The 19,495-nt window shown below is 37.6% G+C and overlaps 2 protein-coding genes across 2 annotated transcripts; one reads left to right on the top strand and one right to left on the bottom strand.

Annotated features, from left to right (window-relative positions):
* Positions 1-10,251: 10,251 nt before the first annotated feature.
* LOC110717543 lies at positions 10,252-12,388 on the top strand. The gene is made up of 2 exons (XM_021896269.1): positions 10,252-10,375; positions 11,709-12,388. Exons 1-2 carry the CDS (start codon positions 10,252-10,254, stop codon positions 12,386-12,388), a joined length of 804 nt encoding a protein of 267 aa, XP_021751961.1.
* Positions 12,389-17,210: 4,822 nt separating this feature from the next.
* Positions 17,211-19,234, bottom strand: LOC110717715. The gene is made up of 2 exons (XM_021896481.1): positions 18,087-19,234; positions 17,211-17,558 (listed from the first exon to the last, which is right to left on the bottom strand). The coding sequence occupies exons 1-2, from the start codon at positions 18,535-18,537 to the stop codon at positions 17,521-17,523; spliced, it is 489 nt and encodes a 162-aa protein (XP_021752173.1). The 5' UTR covers positions 18,538-19,234; the 3' UTR covers positions 17,211-17,520.
* Positions 19,235-19,495: the final 261 nt, after the last annotated feature.

The following is a 19,495-nucleotide window of genomic DNA, read 5'->3' as shown; positions in this document are numbered from 1 at the left end:
GCCTATGCTAACCCGACCCGTTTACCCGAATTGACAGCTCTACCTTTTTTCGACCAAAATACCTTGTATAATTTTTTTTATTCCACTCTAGTTTTTCACTTTTTTTTTTTTTGGGGACCTATATACCTTGTACCGTACAATTTATGCCATTATGGAGCACAATGCAAGCGACAAATACACTTTATTTACGTACCCAACCGCCTTAAAGTCCTCAATCGTTCGGTCACAACCACACCCACACTACCCTCACTCGCCTCGACTACCGTACCACTACGTTACCAGTCTACCACCGCGAACCGTTAACAATCCTGTGACTCCATCGTTCCGTGCCCCCATCACAAACTACTTTCACAACCAGTTCATTAATATGTCATTGTACTCAACTACTCAACCAGTTCATAGTGTTTTGGACTAGCTTAGCTTGAGCTCAAATGAGATTTAAATATGTTATTTAAGCTCAAAATCATGTTATCTAATGTCATAATTTGTTCGTTGGCCCAACCAGCATCATTATTAATCTATTTTGAGCCGGGTAATTCTTTGTTTCTTATTGTGAGAAACAAATTTTGTTTCTCATGGGGTATGTGTCAAGATATGGGACTCCCTCTCATGGCACATACGCGGTCCCTACCAGTGAAAAACATCACATTATTTTCCAAAATGTCATTATGAGAAACAAAAGTGTTTCTCATAATGAGGAATTGGGGCTCCCTCTTTTGAGCCAAATTGAACAAAGAGATAAACTGTCTGTCAGACATTTATGTCTTACTCCGTATTTAATAATTCACTATTTATCAAGTTTGAATGAGTTCAAACGACTATGCACATGGATTTAAACAAATTGTTCATAAACATTGACAAGACGAGTATAATTGAAGTTCGTTGCTTGATTTTGACTCATTCCATTTCTTGAGATTAAGATTTCACTAATCGAGCTTATTCACGAGTAAATTGAAAAAGACATTAGCTCGAATGCAGACCTAACATTTCGATATGTATACTTGTATATCCTCTTCCTGTTTTTCTTCATATGACAGTAACTCGTGCATTCAGCTTTCACGACAGCATTCTCAACCATCGCATTCTCAACTTTTTGCATAAATAGGAGACTAGTAGTCATAACATGCATTTTTTTTTAGGAAATAATAGTGATTAATACTAGTTCATCTTTGAGATACACGTACAATAATTATTTATCACATATCATTTTCGTAAATAAATCAATTACTTTTTTATAGAAGCGGGTTCCACAGTAATGATGACTGAATAAAGTTGTTTTTTCAACAAGCATTGTTTTGCCCGTCAAAAAAAAAAAAAAAAAAAATTAGTATTGTTTTAAATTTTACAAATTTTTATGTTGTTGTCATTATTGTTACTGTACATATTATATTCAGTTAGAAAAGTATAACATGTGAAATAACGTTATTCTTGCTAGATTGACTATGTTAACTATGTTAAGTCCATAATGGCTTTGTGAACATTTCAATGAGATGGTGAATAGGCTGGGGGGAGTGGGTCTGAGGTCTGAGGGGGTTGGTGACGTTGGAAAGGTTTTGAGGGAAGAAGGGAAAGTGGTAGGGAAGGCTGTCTTTGTCTTTGGCAGTAGTGCAGCCGAAACAACCATTCGAAACAATGGTACTAGTGATAAGGAAGGAGGGGTAAGTGATGGAAGGGGAGCTAGAGGCTGGCGTAGGATACCACGAGACACAGATCATAGCATGTGCAGTGATGTGATGCTGACAGGAGAGAAAAGGAGGGAAAGGGAAAGGAATGTTGTTGGGGAGGAGGTGTCTGTAGGGAGGAAATACAAGATAAAAAGAAGCGTGTAACCCCTGTTTCTGCTGAAAGTGTGGCGAGCCTCACCAAAAAGGCTCTCGGTGATCAATGAGCTATGTTCTAGCTTGGAACTGCAGCGATTTGGGGAGCATCGCTGCAGTTATTGCGTTGACACGCATTATTTTTCTTGAAAGCCCCCAGATTGTGTTCCTTTCAGAGACTAAGTTGAAGGCGTTCGTTCGAGATGGAAAAAATAAAACAAAAAATATGTTTTAGTGGCTGCTTTATTGTTGATTGTGAGGGTGAAGGAAGAAGAAGGAAAGGTGGTCTAGCTCTGGTTTGGAAGGATAGTGTGTTGTAAAACGAAGTTGGTGAAATAAAAACAATAATAACAATGTTACCGGGAATGAGACTGAATCGCGGACTATGTCGCTCTCTTTAGAACATTCACGGCACTGCCTTTAATTTGTGCAAGCAGCTCGTACCAACCGGATGTCCCCAGGATAAAACAGTCTCTGAAAGAAGGAAAATACCGGTGGGTTTGCACTGTACCACCGGGCAACATAACACCGAAAACTGTAAAGGAAAACTGCTCGAAGCTTTAGAGGAGTTTTTCTGTGTTTTTCGTGTGTTTAAAACCGTGGCAGAAGAGATCCTTTTTATAGGCAAAATCTTATAACGGTAGAGCAAGAAAACCGGCATTGAATCAGTGATTAAAATCAGTAACGTTCAGCAGAAAATACGACATTAATCCAGTGATTACCGTTAGCAGAAATCATGCTTAGTAACGGAAACGGTAATTAAGCTTAAGCCAAAAACGGTAAGAAATAATTAAGGCAGTAAAACGGTAATTTTGAAACTGAACATTAAAGAAATTAACTTGTTCAAAACGGTAGCAAAAATTATGTTTGTTTAATAACCCAAACCCGTCCCAGCCCAGCCCGGCTCGGTTCGGCGCGCGTGTGTGTGATGGATTAGCTTAGAGGTACGTCCTTCCCTCTCCACAAAATGTGGGTAGCCCAAGGGCCACACCCCTTTAGCTCACTCTCACTATTTCCCATCAATGTGGGACTTTGGTGTTTTCCCAAAATTCACACACACTACTACATGTACTACTACATGTTCCAACATAGTGTGGATGTGACGGTGAGATCCTTCTCGTTAAATCATATTGATGGGTAGATATGTTCGAGGTCCCAAGGAAAGTGGCGTTTCTCTGGGATTTATGGCCATCCAGAGACCGAAAATAAATACAAAATAGGGAGACTCATTGAGGGGCTGAAGGGTGCGTGTGATGAGCCTTGGTTATGTGGGGGTGATTTGAATCTCATACTTTTTTCAGGTGAGAAACAAGGGGGTCAACAGTTTAGTGCTGAGGAAGTCGATATTTTACGTAATGCTGTGGATCATTGCCAATTGGAAGACCTGGGTTTTATAGGACATGATTTTACTTGGTCAAATAACACTACAAGAAATAGGCCGATTTCCGACGGGCATGTATTTTCCGTCGGGAAAATCAGAAATTCCGACGGAAAATTCTGTAGGAAATCCGTCGGAAAATTCCGACGGAATATAAATCCATCGTAATATATGGGCTTTCCGACGGAATATTCAGTCAGAATAAAAAGTTCCGACGGAAATAAAACCCGTCGAAATTTTCCGACGGAATATTCCGTCGTAAATCCCATATATTACGACGGATTTATATTCCGTCAGAATATTGTACTTTCCGACGGAATATCCAGTGGAAAAGGTCATTTCCGACGGAAATTTTCGTCGAAATCTTATTTTAAAAAAAAAGAAAAAAAAAAATATATTAATCCTTATTTCCCCTCTCTTTCTCCGCTTCTTTCCCCTCTCTTTCTCTCTCCTTTTTCCCCTTTCCCCTCCTTATTATTTCCCCTCTCTTTCTCCGCCTCTTTCCCCTCTCTTTCTCTCTCCTCTTCTCTTCTCCTTCCCCTTCTGTTTCTGAATCTCTTTCCTTCTCTGAATCTCTTTCTCTTCTCCTTCCCCTTTTCCTTCTCTGAATCTCTTTCTCTTCTCCTTCCCCTTTTCCCCCTGTTTCTCTGAATCTCCCTTTTTTCCATGAATCTCTTTCTCTTCTCCTTCCCCTTCTGTTTCTCCTTCCCCTTATTTCTCGTCTTTCTCGCCTCCTTCTTCTCTCATCTTCTTTCCCCTCGTTCTCATACCAACGTCGAACAACATCAACATCAACAACGACGCAACCAAAACCACCACCACCACTGCGCAACGTCTTGGTGGTTTTTTAGGCCAAATTCGACCATTAAAAGCCTAGATCTAGACTTTTCATGGCCGAATTTGGCCTTGTTAAACCGTTTTTGTGGTGAAATACGAAGCCCATTTCAATTTAAGGTATGTTTTTTCCTGAATTTTTCGCTTTTCTGAGTTTTTGTTCTTTGCTTTTTTTTTTTAATTTTTGAGCCTCTGAGTTGTGTGTCCGTGTGTGATGTGTGGGCTGGTGGCAGGTGGTGATGTGTGAATTTTTGGGTGGTGGCGTGGGTTAGGGTTAGTTAGGGTTTTGGTGGTTTCGTGGTGGTCGTGGTGGGTTAGGGGTGGGTTAAGGGTGTGGGGTGGGGTTACGGTGGTACGGTGGTGGGATGTGGGTTTATGGTGGTACGGTTCTGGTGGGTGGGGGTGGTGGGTTAAGGGGTGGCAGTGGGTGCATGGGGGTGGTGGGTTAAGGGGTGGCAGAGGTGTGGGCAGTGGTGGATCTGGATGCGGTGGGTTTGAGGGTGGGGCTGTTTTTTTTTTTTAACTTTTTCGACGGAATATTTCATCGGAAGAAAGAAGCTTACGACGGAATATTCCGTCGGAATATACCTCTTCCGATGGAATATTCCGTCGGAAACCTCTCTAACTCCGACAGAAATTTTCGTCGGAAAGTTGCGACGGAATTTCAATTAAAGTAAAAAAAAGCGTCGACAGAAATAAATCCGTCGGAAATTCCTTCGGAATCAAGCCTTCCGACGGAATTTCCGTCGGAAAAGGTCGAATTTTCGACAAAGGGTTTTCCGACAGAATTTCGTCGGAACACCACTTTCCGACGGATTTTCCGATGTTTCCGACGGATTTTTTCCGTCGGAATCAAGCTGTTTTCCTGTAGTGTAATAGGGGTGGGGAGGAAAATATTCAAGAGAGATTGGACAAATTTGTTGCAAATAGAGCTTGGAGGGATTCCTTTAAGGGATTTGTTACTCACCTTGGTAAGAGGAAATCAGTGCATCTTCCTATTCTCCTTTGTATTAAAGATGCAAACCATGTAAAGAAGAAAAAGAAGAAAAAAAAGTTGTATAGCTTTGAAGAAATGTGGCTTAGAGATGAGAGTTGTGCTAGTATTATCTCAGAAGCTTGGGAGAGAGGGGGTGATTTGTGCTCGAAAATAAATTTCACTTCAACAAGGCTTAGTGCTTGGAGTAGAGAGAAGTTTGGGGATTTTATTAAGGAGCTTAATGCATGTAAGGCTCAAATGAAATTCTTAATGGGAGAGACTCAAACGGAGGAAGTGATAGCTCAAATGAGAGCTATAGATGACCGTATGGATGAGCTTGAGAAAAGGGAAGAGATGTACTGGAAGCAACGCAACAGACAGGAGTGGCTTAAACACGGAGATAAAAACACATCCTTTTTCCACCATAAGGCGAAACAAAGAGAAGCTCGTAACAACATCTCCCAAATAAGAGATGAGGCTGGGAATGTGTACTTGGAGGAGGAGCAAATTTTGTCAGTTATTTTGAAAATCTGTTTGCCAGGAGTAGTAACATTGAGGTGGAGCCCATGATTGAGAAGGTGGCTCCAGCTATTGATGATAGACAGTACATGAGCTTAGCTGCCTCGTTCACTGTCGAGGAGGTTCGAGTTGCACTTTTTCAGATGCACCCCACAAAGGCCCCCGGGCCCGATGGTATGTCCGCAATTTTTTTCCAAAAATTTTGGGATATTGTTGGGAATGGTGTAACTGGGAAAGTTTTAGATATTTTAAATAATAATGGGGATATAGGTTCTATTAATCAGACTCATATTGTTTTAATTACGAAAAAAAAAATAGTGTGAGTCGACTATTGATTATAGACCTATTAGCTTGTGTAATGTATTGTATAAAATTGTTACTAAAGTGCTGGCTAACAGATTAAAATTAGTCCTCCCGTATATTTTCATGAGTCGCATAGTGGATTCGTACCGGGCCGGCTAATCACTGCCAACGTTTTGGTGGCTTATGAGTCTTCCATTATCTCCGGAAGAAGAAAACGGGGAAAAAGGGTTACCTTGGTCTTAAGCTTGACATGAGCAAGGCTTATGACAGGGTTGAATGAGAATTTTTGCAGAAAATGATGTTGAAGCTGGGTATGCCAGAAAATTTTGTGAGCTTGGTGATGAATTGTGTTAGTACTGCATCCTTTAATGTCCTTGTTAATGGGCAACCATCGTGGAATTTTAAGTCTACCCGGGGACTTAGACGAGGAGATCCCATTTCTCCCTTTTTGTTCATTCTGTGTGCGGAGGAATTGTCGACATTACTTAGGGATGCCGAAGAGAGGAAGCTCATTCATGGGGTGAAGATCGGTAGATATGTTAAACCGATCTCTCACCTCTTCTTTGCAGATGATAGCCTCCTGTTTGTGAGAGCGACGGAGGAAGAAGTTGAGAATGTTCTTGGGATTCTTTCTACTTATGAGATGGCTTCGGGGGAGAAATTGAATATGGATAAATCAGAGGTGTCTTTTAGCCGAAACATTGAGCAGGAATGGAAAAATATGCTTCAGATGAAGTTATCTTTTAAGGCTGTCGAAGGACATGAAAAATATCTTGGTTACCAACATAATTAGTGGATAAAAAAAAAAAGATTTTCCAAAATATTCAAGATCGAATCTGGAAGAAGCTCAAGGGGTGGAAGGAGAAATATGTATCTCAAGCCGGAAAGGAAATCCTAATTAAATCAATCGCTCAGACAATTCCAACTTATGCAATGCAATGTTTTTTAATCCCGGGTAGCATTTTAGATGTGATGGAAAGGCTGTGTCGACAATTATTTTGGGGTCAAAAGGGGGAGGAGAAGAAGATTTGTTGGGTTGCTTGGGAGAAATTGTATGTCCCAAGGAAGCAAGGTGGCCTTGGCTTTAGAAATATGAAGAACTTTAACAAGGCTCTGTTGGCAAAACAAGCTTGGCGTATTCTCTCCAATGAGGACTCCCTAATGACCAAGGTTCTCAAAGGAAAGTACTTCCCGAATTCGACCTTTAGGGAGGCAAAAATCAGTGCTAATTCAAGTTATACTTGGAGGTCTATCTTAGGGGCTCGAGAGGTACTGATGAAGGGTGTTAGGAGAAATATTGGTGATGGTGCTTCAACAGATATATGGCGAGACGCGTGGGTTCCAAAGATGCCTGAGTTTCGAGTAATGTCGAGTCATAGGGAGGACAATCAGTGCCCTACTTATGTGAGGCAACTATGGGAAAATAGGGCATGGGATATAAATGCTCTAAATAATTATTTTTCTGTGGCAAAGATTAGTATGATTCGGAGCATCCCTATTCCATTATATGATAGCAAAGATACGTGGATGTGGCATTACTCGAAGGATGGCAGATTTTTGGTGAAGAGTGCTTATAACCTTCTCTCTATTGAGCAAGTACAAGATGCTGTCTCCTCGTCAAATGTAGGTGTTCTGTTTGATTGGAAGAAGGTATGGAATGTGGAAGTTCCGCAAAAAATCAAGTTATTTGCTTGTAAATGTGTTAGAAATGGGATTGCTTCTCGTGATAATCTTGCGCGAAGAGGTGTAAATACTGAATTGACATGCCCTATGTGCGGCGAGGCTGCTGAGAATACTCTTCATATGCTGGCTCTCTGTGATCAGGTTAAGCTCATCTGGTATACTTCCCTTCTGAGATTGGATGTAGTCTACTTCCAAGGGGAGAATTTTGGAGATTGGTGTAGTTCGATATGGAAGGTAATCAAAGATCTTAATTGGTGGAGTCTGTTTTGGAGTATTGCGTGGGGTGTGTGGCTGCGACGCAACGCTTGGACTTTCAACAGAAGGAGGTGGGAGGGGGCTGATGTGATTCGTAAAGCAGTAAGCATAGTAGGTGAGTTTGAGCTAGCGAAAGAGGTAAACAACATTAACCCACCTGCCATGCAACTAGAAACTCGGTGGAAGCCTCCATTAGCTGGAGTGATTAAAGTGAATGCTGATGCTGCCTTGCTCACGCCAAATGTGGTGGGCTTGGGGGGAGTGATGAGGGATCATGTAGGAGATGTTGTGGTTGCTACTTGCTGTCGAATGGAGGGTGGTTTTGATGTGGATATAGCGGAAGCGTTGGCCATGAGATACGCCCTAAACATCTCTATGGAAGCAGGCTTCTTGCGGCTTTGTTTAGAGACGGATTGCTTGAAGCTTTACAGCCACTTGAAGAAGGGAGATGCCCCTCCTACCCTTTTTGGTAGAATTATTAATGATATCTTATCTCTTTCTCGTTTGTGTTATTGTGTCTCCTTTTCATTTGTGAAAAGAGATGGAAACCGAGTGGCTCATGGTTTAGCAAAAGCTTGTAATCAGTTTCCTGAGTTAAGGATATGGTTAGAGGAGTATCCTAGTGATGTAATGGAACTTGTTTTGGCTGATTTAAGCCACGTTAAATCTTAATAAAAGGCTTTTGCTTCCTGTCAAAAAAAAAAAGTCCATAATGGCTTTGCCCTTCTCTCTCACCAAAAAAAAAAAAAAATTGAATCACTACGATACAAACAATTTTTTAATGTATCTATTCTTGCAAGCTTTTTTTTTTTTTTTTAATTGACATGTTTTGACTTTAACACTATTCACACATTTTTCTTTCATCTTATTTGTAATTTATACGTAATGAAAAAATATAGTCATATGAGATATTGTTAGATTTGTCACTATATATGTTTTCCAAATATCAACTTTTAATAATATTTGTTTTTTTGATAATCAAATATATTAATGGTTGAATTTGTACATTAGAAAACGTGACTAAAGAAACATATCAACTAAAAAGAAATGGGGGAAGTATTTGATATAAATTTTCAAATTTGAATTCTTATTGCCAATCCTAAAACTATGGTATACTCGTACTTTTACGGAGTTCATGACTCTAAAATGAGTATTCTACAATTTTGATTCTAGGATTCACATAATCAATCACATTACAAACTTTAACTATGATTCTATCAACATTATGTACTTTTATGATAGAACCAAGTTAGTTTGGTGGAATTGTTGGGGATCGGAACTCACCTTGTGACTTTGTGGTTATGAGTTTGATCCTCATCAACTACATTTGATTGGGAGTAGGAGGATTCCCTTACCTCTTCCCTCTACTCTAACTCAAGCATTAATCTGCAAAGCTGGACCGGCTTAACCTGTGAGAGGGTGCCGATTCATAGTCATAACTTGTATTCTTTGCAGTCTACCTTGTAAATTTAATTAAAATCTCTAGATCTTTCAGCAGGCCGAGCTTGAATTTGATAGGGTTAACCTCGAGAGCTTACTGATTTGATACGGCTCACTTAGTCACTTACATGGTTGAGAAACTATTACGATGAGCAGCCTAACACGTGGGGCTTCAAGCTATACTAAATACGTAGTTTCCGACATACAATATAATTGCTAAACCTCTCAACTCTTAGATCTCAATCATATGAGTCAAAATTAATGAGTCCAAACCAACCTCAATTGTAAGCTAGTGGCGGCTCTAAGAAATGCGTTTCATTGAGGTGCCTACATATATTTATGGATATACATACAATTACAAACATACATAACAAAAAAAAATTTATCCTTAATTTGGAATTTATTTGGGATTGAGCATAAGACATAAAATTTTGTACTCAATAAAAATTTATACTCCGTTATATATATATATATATATATATATATATATATATATATATATATATATATATATATATATATTTTTGTTAGATATCTAGAAATACTGTTAGTTGAGCATGAGAAGTTTTTATTCATCAAAATGCCTAGAGAGACCTAAGATGCATGTGTGACTTTTATGCTTTTGCCAATCAAATAATACCACAGTACACATATACAATGTTTTGCTGTTTAAGATTCTACTACACTTTCCTTGATTTTCTTTATATTAGTTAACTCGTATAGCTAAAGAAGCACTTTTTTTTTTTTTTTTTTGGATTAATTGCTAAAGCACTTACAAACATCAAATTCTTCTATTTTGTATGACTTTTGCTCTATTTATATATTCAGTGCGAGTATTAACATTGACCAAATTTTCTCACTGCATATCCTTCCTTAAGCGCAAGATTCAACACGCAAGTAACGGAAGGATCAGAGTACCAATAAAAGTTATTGCTCATGTTCAAAATAGACGCAAGCTAGAAGCCACTATGAATGGAAACTTTGCAAGCAACCAAAAGTAGTACCAAAACAAGCCAAACTTGTACTATTGTTTTTTTTCCACAGTAATGACCATCTTATCATTAATTAGTGACAGACATTTTAAATTTGTCTACAGTGATGATGTTCATGTTGTTGCAAATTATTTGCAAATTGCAAACTGGATTGCTATTCGTCGCTCCCTTTTTATCGGTCGTCGCTCCCAATCTTCTGTGAAATGACCATTTTGCCCTTTGTTTATTTTGTGCTATTTAATGGTCCACCGACTAGTCATAACGAATCACGATCATCTTGAAAACATTATCGAGCGGTTTCACTCAAAGTTTTCTTTTCAAAATCCCGAGTCCCAAAATTCCCGAGCCAAGGCAAGACAAATCGGTTTTTTTTTTCCCAAAATTTTCCTGGAGCTGAATTCACGGGCTTAATATGTGGAATGACGGCAACGATCGCACACCGGAGGCATCGTCGGAAGATTCTGTAAGTTTCGTCAAATTTTTTTTGTTTCTGTTTTTAGGACATCCGGATATTTTATCCGGATGTCCTAAAAATCGGATTTTTTTTAATTTTTTTTTTAATTTGTTTTATTGATTATTAGTATTAGTATTATTTTATTATTAGTGTTGCTATTATTATTATGGTTATTATTATTATCATTATGGTTATTATTATTTTTTTAATTTTTTGTGTGTTATTGGTTATTAGTATCATTATTATTGTTGTTATTATTGTGTTTACTATTATTATTTTTATTATCGTTATGATTAATTGTGTTATTACTATGGTTAATTTTATTATTGTTTCGATAACTTTTTTTTATTATTGTTATGATTATTTATATTAGTGTTATTGTTAATGTTATTGATTATTAGTATTAGTATTATTTTATTATTAGTGTTGCTATTATTATTATGGTTATTATTATTATCATGGTTATTATTATTATTTTTAATTTTTGGTGTGTTATTGGTTATTAGTATCATTATTATTGTTGTTATTATTGTGTTTACTATTATTATTTTTATTATCGTTATGATTAATTGTGTTATTATTATGATTAATTTTATTATTGTTTCGATAATTTTTTTTATTATTGTTATGGTTATTTATATTAGTGTTATTGTTAATGTTATTGATTATTAGTATTAGTATTATTTTATTATTAGTGTTGCTATTATTATTATGGTTATTATTATTATCATTATGGCTATTATTATTTTTTTTAATTTTTTGTGAGTTATTGGTTATTAGTATTATTGTTATTGTTGTTATTATTGTGTTTATTATTATTATTTTTATTATCGTTATGATAAATTGTATTATTATTATGATTAATTTTATTATTATTTCGATAATTTTTTTTATTATTGTTATGATTATTTATATTATTGTTATGATTATTTATATTATTGTTTATATTATTTTTAGTATTGTTATGATTATTGTTAATATAATTTTTAGTATTGTCTATATTAGAATTAGAAGTAAAGTGTTTGTGTTTTATGTGTGTCATCATTATTTTTTACAGGGTTCGGAGTACAAGATGGTGCTGACGATGTGAATTATAGTGTGCATTTTGCCACAAACACGTTGTTTCCAACGTTTAATGAGGCAGTTAATTGGCCGGATGTTGTTGCCGTAAATCTGGGTTTTCTTTTTGTTAAATCGTCTTACAACAAAACCAGAGACGGTCGGCCGTACCGGTATTTGAGGTGTGATAGGGGCCGAAAGAGCCAGCCGAGAGATCTTGAGAATGCAATTAGGAGGGACACCAAAACCAAAGCAATTGGTTGTCCTTTCTACATCAAGATTTATTATGTCTTCGTCACCGACAGTTGGAAGATCCGGGCCAAAAATGATGCAACTGGGACCTATAACCATCCAATGATTGTCTATCCGGAGGGTCATCGTAAGATTAGTGGCTTGAGCCCGGATGCAAAGAAGGTTGTGCAGGACATGACAAAGTCCAAGGTTGCACCGCGTAACATCATGGCGACTATTGCAGAGCAATTTCCCGATGATCATCCAAACATCCGACATATCTACAACTGCCGGAATGACTTGAGAGCGGAGATGTCTGATGAGAGAGGAGTTGTTCAGCAATTTCTGCATTTGGCGAGACAGAGCCAGTATATTTACTGGGTCATGTCTGATGATGTCGGCGTTCTGCAGCATGCGTTTATGGTGCACCCGATCACGGTGAATTGAACATACTACGGACGTACCCGTATGTGATCGGTATGGATTCGACATACAAGACCAACCGATACGGGATGTCGTTCTTTGAGATAGTTGGTGTGACACCGACAAATCAGAATTTCCTCGTCGGTTATGTGTTCATGCGCAATGAGGGACATCCGGATTTTCCAGGCGGATGTCCCAAATTTTTCCAGAATTTTTTTTTTCGTTCTTCGTTACCTGTTCGCCGGAGACTCCACCGCCGCCACGACCACCATACGTCACCCTTATCCGCTGCTGGTCAGCCATTGCAAGTCCCTTGGGATTGTGGTTGTTTTCGGTTTTGTTTTTTTTTTTTTTTTTTTGGGAATATTACAATTTTTTTTCCAGATTTTGCTATAAATTTTCAAAATCTGGTTTTTGAAAATAACTGATTTTAGAGACAGATTTAAGATTTAAGATGTGGTTGTTTTTGTTTTTTTTTTTTTTTTGTAGAGATTATTATAATTTTTTTTCTTCAGATTTTGCTATGAATTTTCAAAATCTGATTTTCGAAAAACAATATGATTTTAGAGAGATTACAGATTTTAGAGAGAAAATTTTAGAGAGAGAAAATTCAAGTGTGAAATGTGTAGTTCGTGAGTCTCGTGACTATTTATAACCAAGGGGCAATTTAGGAAATTCAAGTCCAAAATGCGAGCGACGGCCGGTAAAATGGGAACGACGAATAACAACATCCATTGCAAACTACTTACAGTAATAAGTTAATATTAATATTACTCTGTAGGACAGTACTATCATTTTCTTGACTATTCAACTAAGATATTGTCAACACTTCATCGCAGCAATTAAATTACATTTTGAATTTTATTGATTAATATTTGTTAAATACGAGTCTGGGTCACACCCGCAAACTAAAGAGAGTGTCCACTCCACAAGATCAAAGGAGGTTCTATCCCAAAACTATATGGCAATAGCAGGAGTAGCCCCTTAGCCTTATAAAGTGTTCGACTCTCACTTTTTTTCTCAACGTGGGACACTTACATGTGTTATTTGGTAGGATATACAAGCTTTTGGTTGATATGGTCCACTAACATGACACAAAGGTCACGGGTTCGAATCTCATTCACCCCTCCTTTCAAAATGGAATATTAAATGCTGGGTATGGTGGGGCCCATGCTAAATCCACACTTCAAGCCCAAATGAGCTCTCATGTGAGGGGGCGTGATAGAGTATATAAACCGATCCTGCACTTCAACCATCAACTTAAGCTTTTGGTTGATATGGTCCACTAACAAGTGAAGAAGCACTCTAGCCCGAAAAATCACATGAGACAAAGTTTAAAAGGGACCTTACATGTGAGGGGGAGTGTTGAAGAATATACCTTCCAAATATCACCACATGTAAGTGTCCCACATTGGTTGAAGAAGAGAGAGTTAATCACTTTATAAGGCTAAGGGGCTACTCCTCCTATTGCCATATGGTTTTGTAATGGAACCAAACTTGTGAAGTGGACTCTCTCTCTTGATTTGCGGGTACGGCCCTCACATGTATTTACCAAAAATTCTTCCCTACAGTACTCCCTAACTTCCAAGATTAAGATTGATCCTAATAACAAACATTTCGTTATCATTCAATTTATTTTTGATCAGTAATCAAAATATATACTCAATAAAGTTACGTCAAGATAAGATAAGTTCAGAAAAAGTAATTTTAGTTAAGGAAAAATATATAAAATATCTAAGTTAAACAAAGGTCGGATAAGCTTAATTATTTGATAGTAATGGTCGAATATATCAAATTTAATTGACCAAAATATTTTATTTTAAATATAGTATGTATTATAAAATTTGTTAAACATAATGCCCACAGCTGAGAAACATAATTGATTAAACTTTTCACAACACTATAATTATATAAAAAAAATTCTTGAGACATATGCTTAGCAAAATCTAATTTTGGAACAAATTCTAGTTTTCAATCTTGTATAATGAAAGAGTTTGACTTATAAAGGGCATAGAGAATTAAGCGGAATTGTGTTTGTAATTTTCTGTGTTTTTTATTGCTTGTGATAGTATGAATATTTATACACAGAGGAGCCCTGTAAATTAGGCAACTACTACCAAGATTACAGCAACTACTACCAAAAATATTTGCCTAAATATTCGCAGAATAAATTGGTCAATATTTAGTCCCTTTAATTAAGGAACTAATTATGGCTATTTCTACACTCCCCCTCAAGTTGGGCATTCGGTGCTCCAATGCCTAACTTGCGTAATGCCTCATTGAATGCTTCACTGTTGATAGCTTTTGTCAGGATATCAGCTAACTGATCTCTTGATCTCACAAATGGAAGTTTAATTATCTTATCTTCCAGTTTGTCTTTTATGAAGTGTCTATCTATCTCAACATGCTTCGTTCTGTCGTGTTGAACTGGATTTTCTGAGATACTTATTGCTGCTTTGTTATCACAAAAGAGTTTGCATGCTGTTTTTTGTGGAAAACCAATTTCACTCATAAGTTTCCGGATCCATAAGATCTCAGTTATTCCTTTTGCAATACCTCTGAATTCTGCTTCTGCACTTGATAAGGCCACTACCTTCTGTTTCTTGCTTCTCCATGTGACCAAATTTCCCCCTACCAAAGTAAAATAACCAGAAGTCGATTTTCGGCCATCACGATCTCCTGCCCGTCTGCATCGGTGTAGGCAATCAAGTCCAAGTGATCATTCTTGTCAAAATAGATCCCTGTACTACTAGTACCTTTTAGATACCTTAGGATCCTCATTACTGCTGTCATATGCTGAATTTGTGGAAGATGCATGAATCTACTCACTACTCCAACAGCATATGCTATATCTGGTCTTGTGTGAGCTAAGTATATGACTTTTCCCACCAATTTCTGATATTGTTCCTTATTAGCCAAATTTGCCCCTTCAAGAATTTGAAGGCCATGATTTGCCATGATTGGTGCTTCAGCTGGCTTGCATTCTAGCATCCCTGTTTCTGCCAGAAGATCAAGAATATATTTCCTTTGATGAATAAAAATACCTTGCTTTGATCTTAGAACCTCTATACCCAGAAAGTATTTGAGGTTCCCTAGATCTTTCATCTCAAATTCCTGGAACAATTTCCTCTTTAGGTCGGAAATTTCTTCTTCATCATTTCCTGTAATGATCATATCATCTACATAGATAATCAGGCAGGTAATTTTCTCCCTTTTTCTTTTCAGGAAAAGGGTGTGATCTGAATTACTTTGGCTATATCCGAATTTCTTCATAGCTTTTGTGAATCTTCCGAACCACGCCCTAGGAGACTGTTTTAGTCCATAGAGAGCCTTCCTCAATCTGCATCCTTCCCCATCTCTAAAATCATGGGAATATCCAGGAGGTACCTCCATATACACTTCCTCGTCAATGCTTCCATGAAGGAAGGCATTTTTCACATCAAACTGGTACAGAGGCCATTCCTTGTTTGCAGCTACAGAAAACAAAACTCATATTGTGTCAATTTTGGCTACAGGAGAGAAAGTTTCTGAGTAGTCTATTCCATATGTCTGAGTGTATACCTTAGCAACCAGTCGTGCTTTGTATCTCTCAATAGTTCCATCTGCTCTGTATTTGATGGAGAATACCCATCTACATCCCACCTTCTTCTTCCCCTTTGGTAAGATGCATTTCTCCCAAGTCTTGTTTTTCTGTAGGGCCTGATACTCTTCTTCCATAGCTTGTTTCCATTTTTCATTCTTGACAGCTTCCTCCACATTCTTTGGAATGTCGGCGGAGTACAAAGAAGCATTGAAAGCTATGGCTGTGCTGGACAAATTTTTAGTGCTGATTCCTTCGATTAGATATCTCGACCGTTGGTCCTCATATGCAGGATCATATCTCCTTGGTGGAACTCCTCTCGTACTTCTAGGAGGGAACTCATACCTGTTTTGTTCACTTTCATTGGAGACAGGATTAATTTCAGGCATATTATAGGAAACAGGAGATTGTTCAAATGGTACCTCTTCTGATGGTACCTCTTCTGATGGGTTATTATCAGATGGATGCTCAACTGGATAATCTGGTGTAGACTGAAGAGGAAGTGAGTCTACTGCTTCTGAAGCAGCATCGATGGTATTGCCTACTTGTGTTGTAGGATCTGGGTCCACCATTTCTGGATATGTCAGCCAGCTAAGGTCATCACTCAAATTCTCCCCCTGAGGACTAAGCTGGGTGTAATAGTAAGTTTGCTCAAAGAATTCACAGTCTAAGGTTGTATGGACTCTTTTTGCAATTGGATCATAACACCTGTACCCATTTTGATGAACTCCATATCCAATAAAGACACATTTGACTGCCCTTTATTTCTCTCGCGTTTTGGTAGGTGAACATAGACTACGCATCCAAAAACCCGTGGAGGTAAAGAATGGACTGATGGAATGGTGACATGGGAGGTTAAGGTGTCTAGAGGAGTTTTGTAATTGAGTGGTTTATTAGGTAGGCGATTTGTGAGATAGGTGGAAGTAACAATGGCTTCGACCAAAAATAGACTGGGACATAAGACTCTATTAATATAGCTCTAGTTATTTCAAGTAGAGTTCGATTTTTCCGTTCAGCAACTCCGTTTTGTTGAGGAGTGTCTCGGCATGAGGTTTGGTGGATTAGACCATGGTCAACAATGAATTGTTTCATATCTAAGGTTATATACTCCCCCCCATTATCTGACCGTAAAATTTGTGGGTGAGCATGAAATTGGGTGCATATCATATGATAAAATTTAACAAAGACATCGAAAACTTCAGATTTATGTTTTAAGAAATACACCCAACTCATACGAGTACAGTCATCCACAAATAAGACAAAATATGAATAATTATGGACTGCAAATTCAGGCGCTGGACCCCATACATCGGAATGAATTAAAGTAAAAGGTTTAGGGGCATGGCTTATTAAACTAGGATGGTACGTATGTTTATGACTCTTAGCTAAGACACATGTCTCACAATTCAAGGGCATATTAACACTTTTAAGGGAGGGGAATAAACGTTTAAGATAACCAAGAGAGGGATGACCTAACCGACGATGCCACATCCAAAGTTGGTTTTTCGGTGATCCATAGGCAAGCAAAGCGTTACCCTGTTGAGCCACCTCATCTACGTAGTACAAACCTCCTCGTTCAGTACCACGCCCAATGATCTCTCCTGTTAGAGCATCCTGCACAATACAACCAGAATCCGTTAATAAAACAGTACAATTAAGCTCTTTAGTCAACTGACTTACAGATAACAGCTTATGAGTAAGACTGGGAATTAAAAGACAATTATTTAAATGAATGTCTGATGTAACATCAATTTTCCCAGCCTGGGTAACAGGAATATATTCCCCGTTTGCTGTTTGGATTTGGTTTCGGCGAGAGGTTTGGGTGGCTTTAATATCTGATGGATCAAACGTCATAGTGTCAGTGGCTCCGCAGTCAAAAATCCATGGAGTGGTTTTTTTACAAATAAGGCCAAGAGGTTTCGGGTTTAGGTTATTGGGCTGAGTTTGGTCGGTTAGAGATGAAGGGAATGAGAGATTTTTTTGTGGGCTTGGTTTGTGGGTTTGACCGGTTAAAGGGTGAATTTTATGGGCTAGGTTTTCTTGTTCTATTTCATTCCTTCCAGCCGACATATAAAGGGAGAAAATCTCCTCTTTTATACTCTCATTCTCACTTTCTAAAAAACTGATTTTCTCTTTCCTTACTCTGCTTCTTTCTAGCTTCATCACCACCATTTTTCCCGGTGGTATTTTCTTCACTTCTCATGCTTGTGATTTCATCGGTGTTGCTTTGTTCGACTGAGGTGTTATCCTCGTTGCCGGAGTCCTTGTTTTCTGGGTTTAAGTATACGACGACATTGGCCTTGCCGCCGGTTTGGTTTACTCCGACCTTGGTAGCGGCTTTCTGTCGGTGATACTCAACGAGTTCAAAACACCCCTTTTTGGTGTGTTTCGTACCACCACAGTGATTACACCAATTTGTGTTATCTGAAAAACTCGATTTCCCGGCGACACCCACTGTTCGTGATGTGCCGGATTCTGGGTTGGTTTGTGTTTTGTTCATTTTCTGGAATAATTGGAAATTTTGTTCCATTTGTTCCAAGGAAATTAGCTGGTTGTTTGGTGTTTGGTTGTGTGACGATGGCTGGTTGTCCATCGCAGGTAAGTTTTCTGGTAAATGATGAGGAAAAACAAGGTTTCGTTTCCCAAATCGAACCTTACGGCTCTGATACCATATAGAGAATTAAGCGGAATTGTGTTTGTAATTTTATACACAGGAGCCCTGTAAATTAGGCAATTACTACCAAGATTACAGCAACTACTACCAAAAATATTTGCCTAAATATTCGCAGAATAAATTGGTCAATATTTAGTCCCTTTAATTAAGGAACTAATTATGGCTATTTCTACAAAGGGAAAATAAGTTATTGGTATTGATAAAAGGAATGAAGAATTATAAATGATATTAATACACCAAACACAACTTATAACAAATTAATAATACAAATCACTACGAGGTCTAGGACAACTAATTAATATACTACGTACGTACAACATGATATACCATGCCATGGCACATTATTGAGCTATCGAACATGATATATTGATTATTTTGATTACAAAACATCTTTTAGATTTTCATCATATAGCTAATACATATGATTTAAGTGAATTTTGATTTCCGTTTTATAATATGTGTAACAAGCTGACATAATAAGTGCATAGTAAAGTTAACTTGTTGCATGCATGTAGTAAGAAATTGAAAGAAAAATTAAAGTGCAAAAGTCGTCAATGTTGATCTCAAAGCCAACTATTCATGTCATGGAAACAAAATAATTTCACAAGCCTTACTATTCGAGCTACAAGTGAAAGGGGAGTAACAATAATAAGTGAGCTACTTAATGGACCCAAATTTAAGAATTATCAACACAAAGAGACAAGCAAAAGTCTTATAATTTCCTGTTTGAACTGATTGATATGATGCTAATTAACTGCTAATTGCATTATTATATAAATAAATTTAACCTCATTTGATAACCTTATTCAAATACCAAATTCCATACGCAACGTACCAATGTTATATTTCTTATAAAGATAGAAAAAAAAATCTTATA

Source organism: Chenopodium quinoa, unplaced genomic scaffold (genome assembly GCF_001683475.1).
Source record: "Chenopodium quinoa cultivar QQ74 unplaced genomic scaffold, ASM168347v1, whole genome shotgun sequence".
Classification (NCBI taxonomy): Eukaryota; Viridiplantae; Streptophyta; class Magnoliopsida; order Caryophyllales; family Amaranthaceae; genus Chenopodium; species Chenopodium quinoa.
Note: the sequence above shows the minus strand (reverse complement) of the source record. Positions and strands in the feature narration are given on the sequence as shown.

Bases quoted from the DNA above. Each gene is read 5' to 3' on its own strand.
- LOC110717543 (XM_021896269.1), top strand. From the start codon at position 10,252: ATGACCATCTTATCATTAATTAGTGACAGACATTTTAAATTTGTCTAC. The intron at 10,376-11,708 runs GTCGTCGCTCCC...TATTTTTTACAG, and splicing joins TCGTCGCTCCCTTTTTATCG to GGTTCGGAGTACAAGATGGT.
- LOC110717715 (XM_021896481.1), bottom strand. From the start codon at position 18,537: ATGGACAACCAGCCATCGTCACACAACCAAACACCAAACAACCAGCTA. The intron at 17,559-18,086 runs GTAAGGAAAGAG...TGTATTGTGCAG, and splicing joins TGAAGCTAGAAAGAAGCAGA to GATGCTCTAACAGGAGAGAT.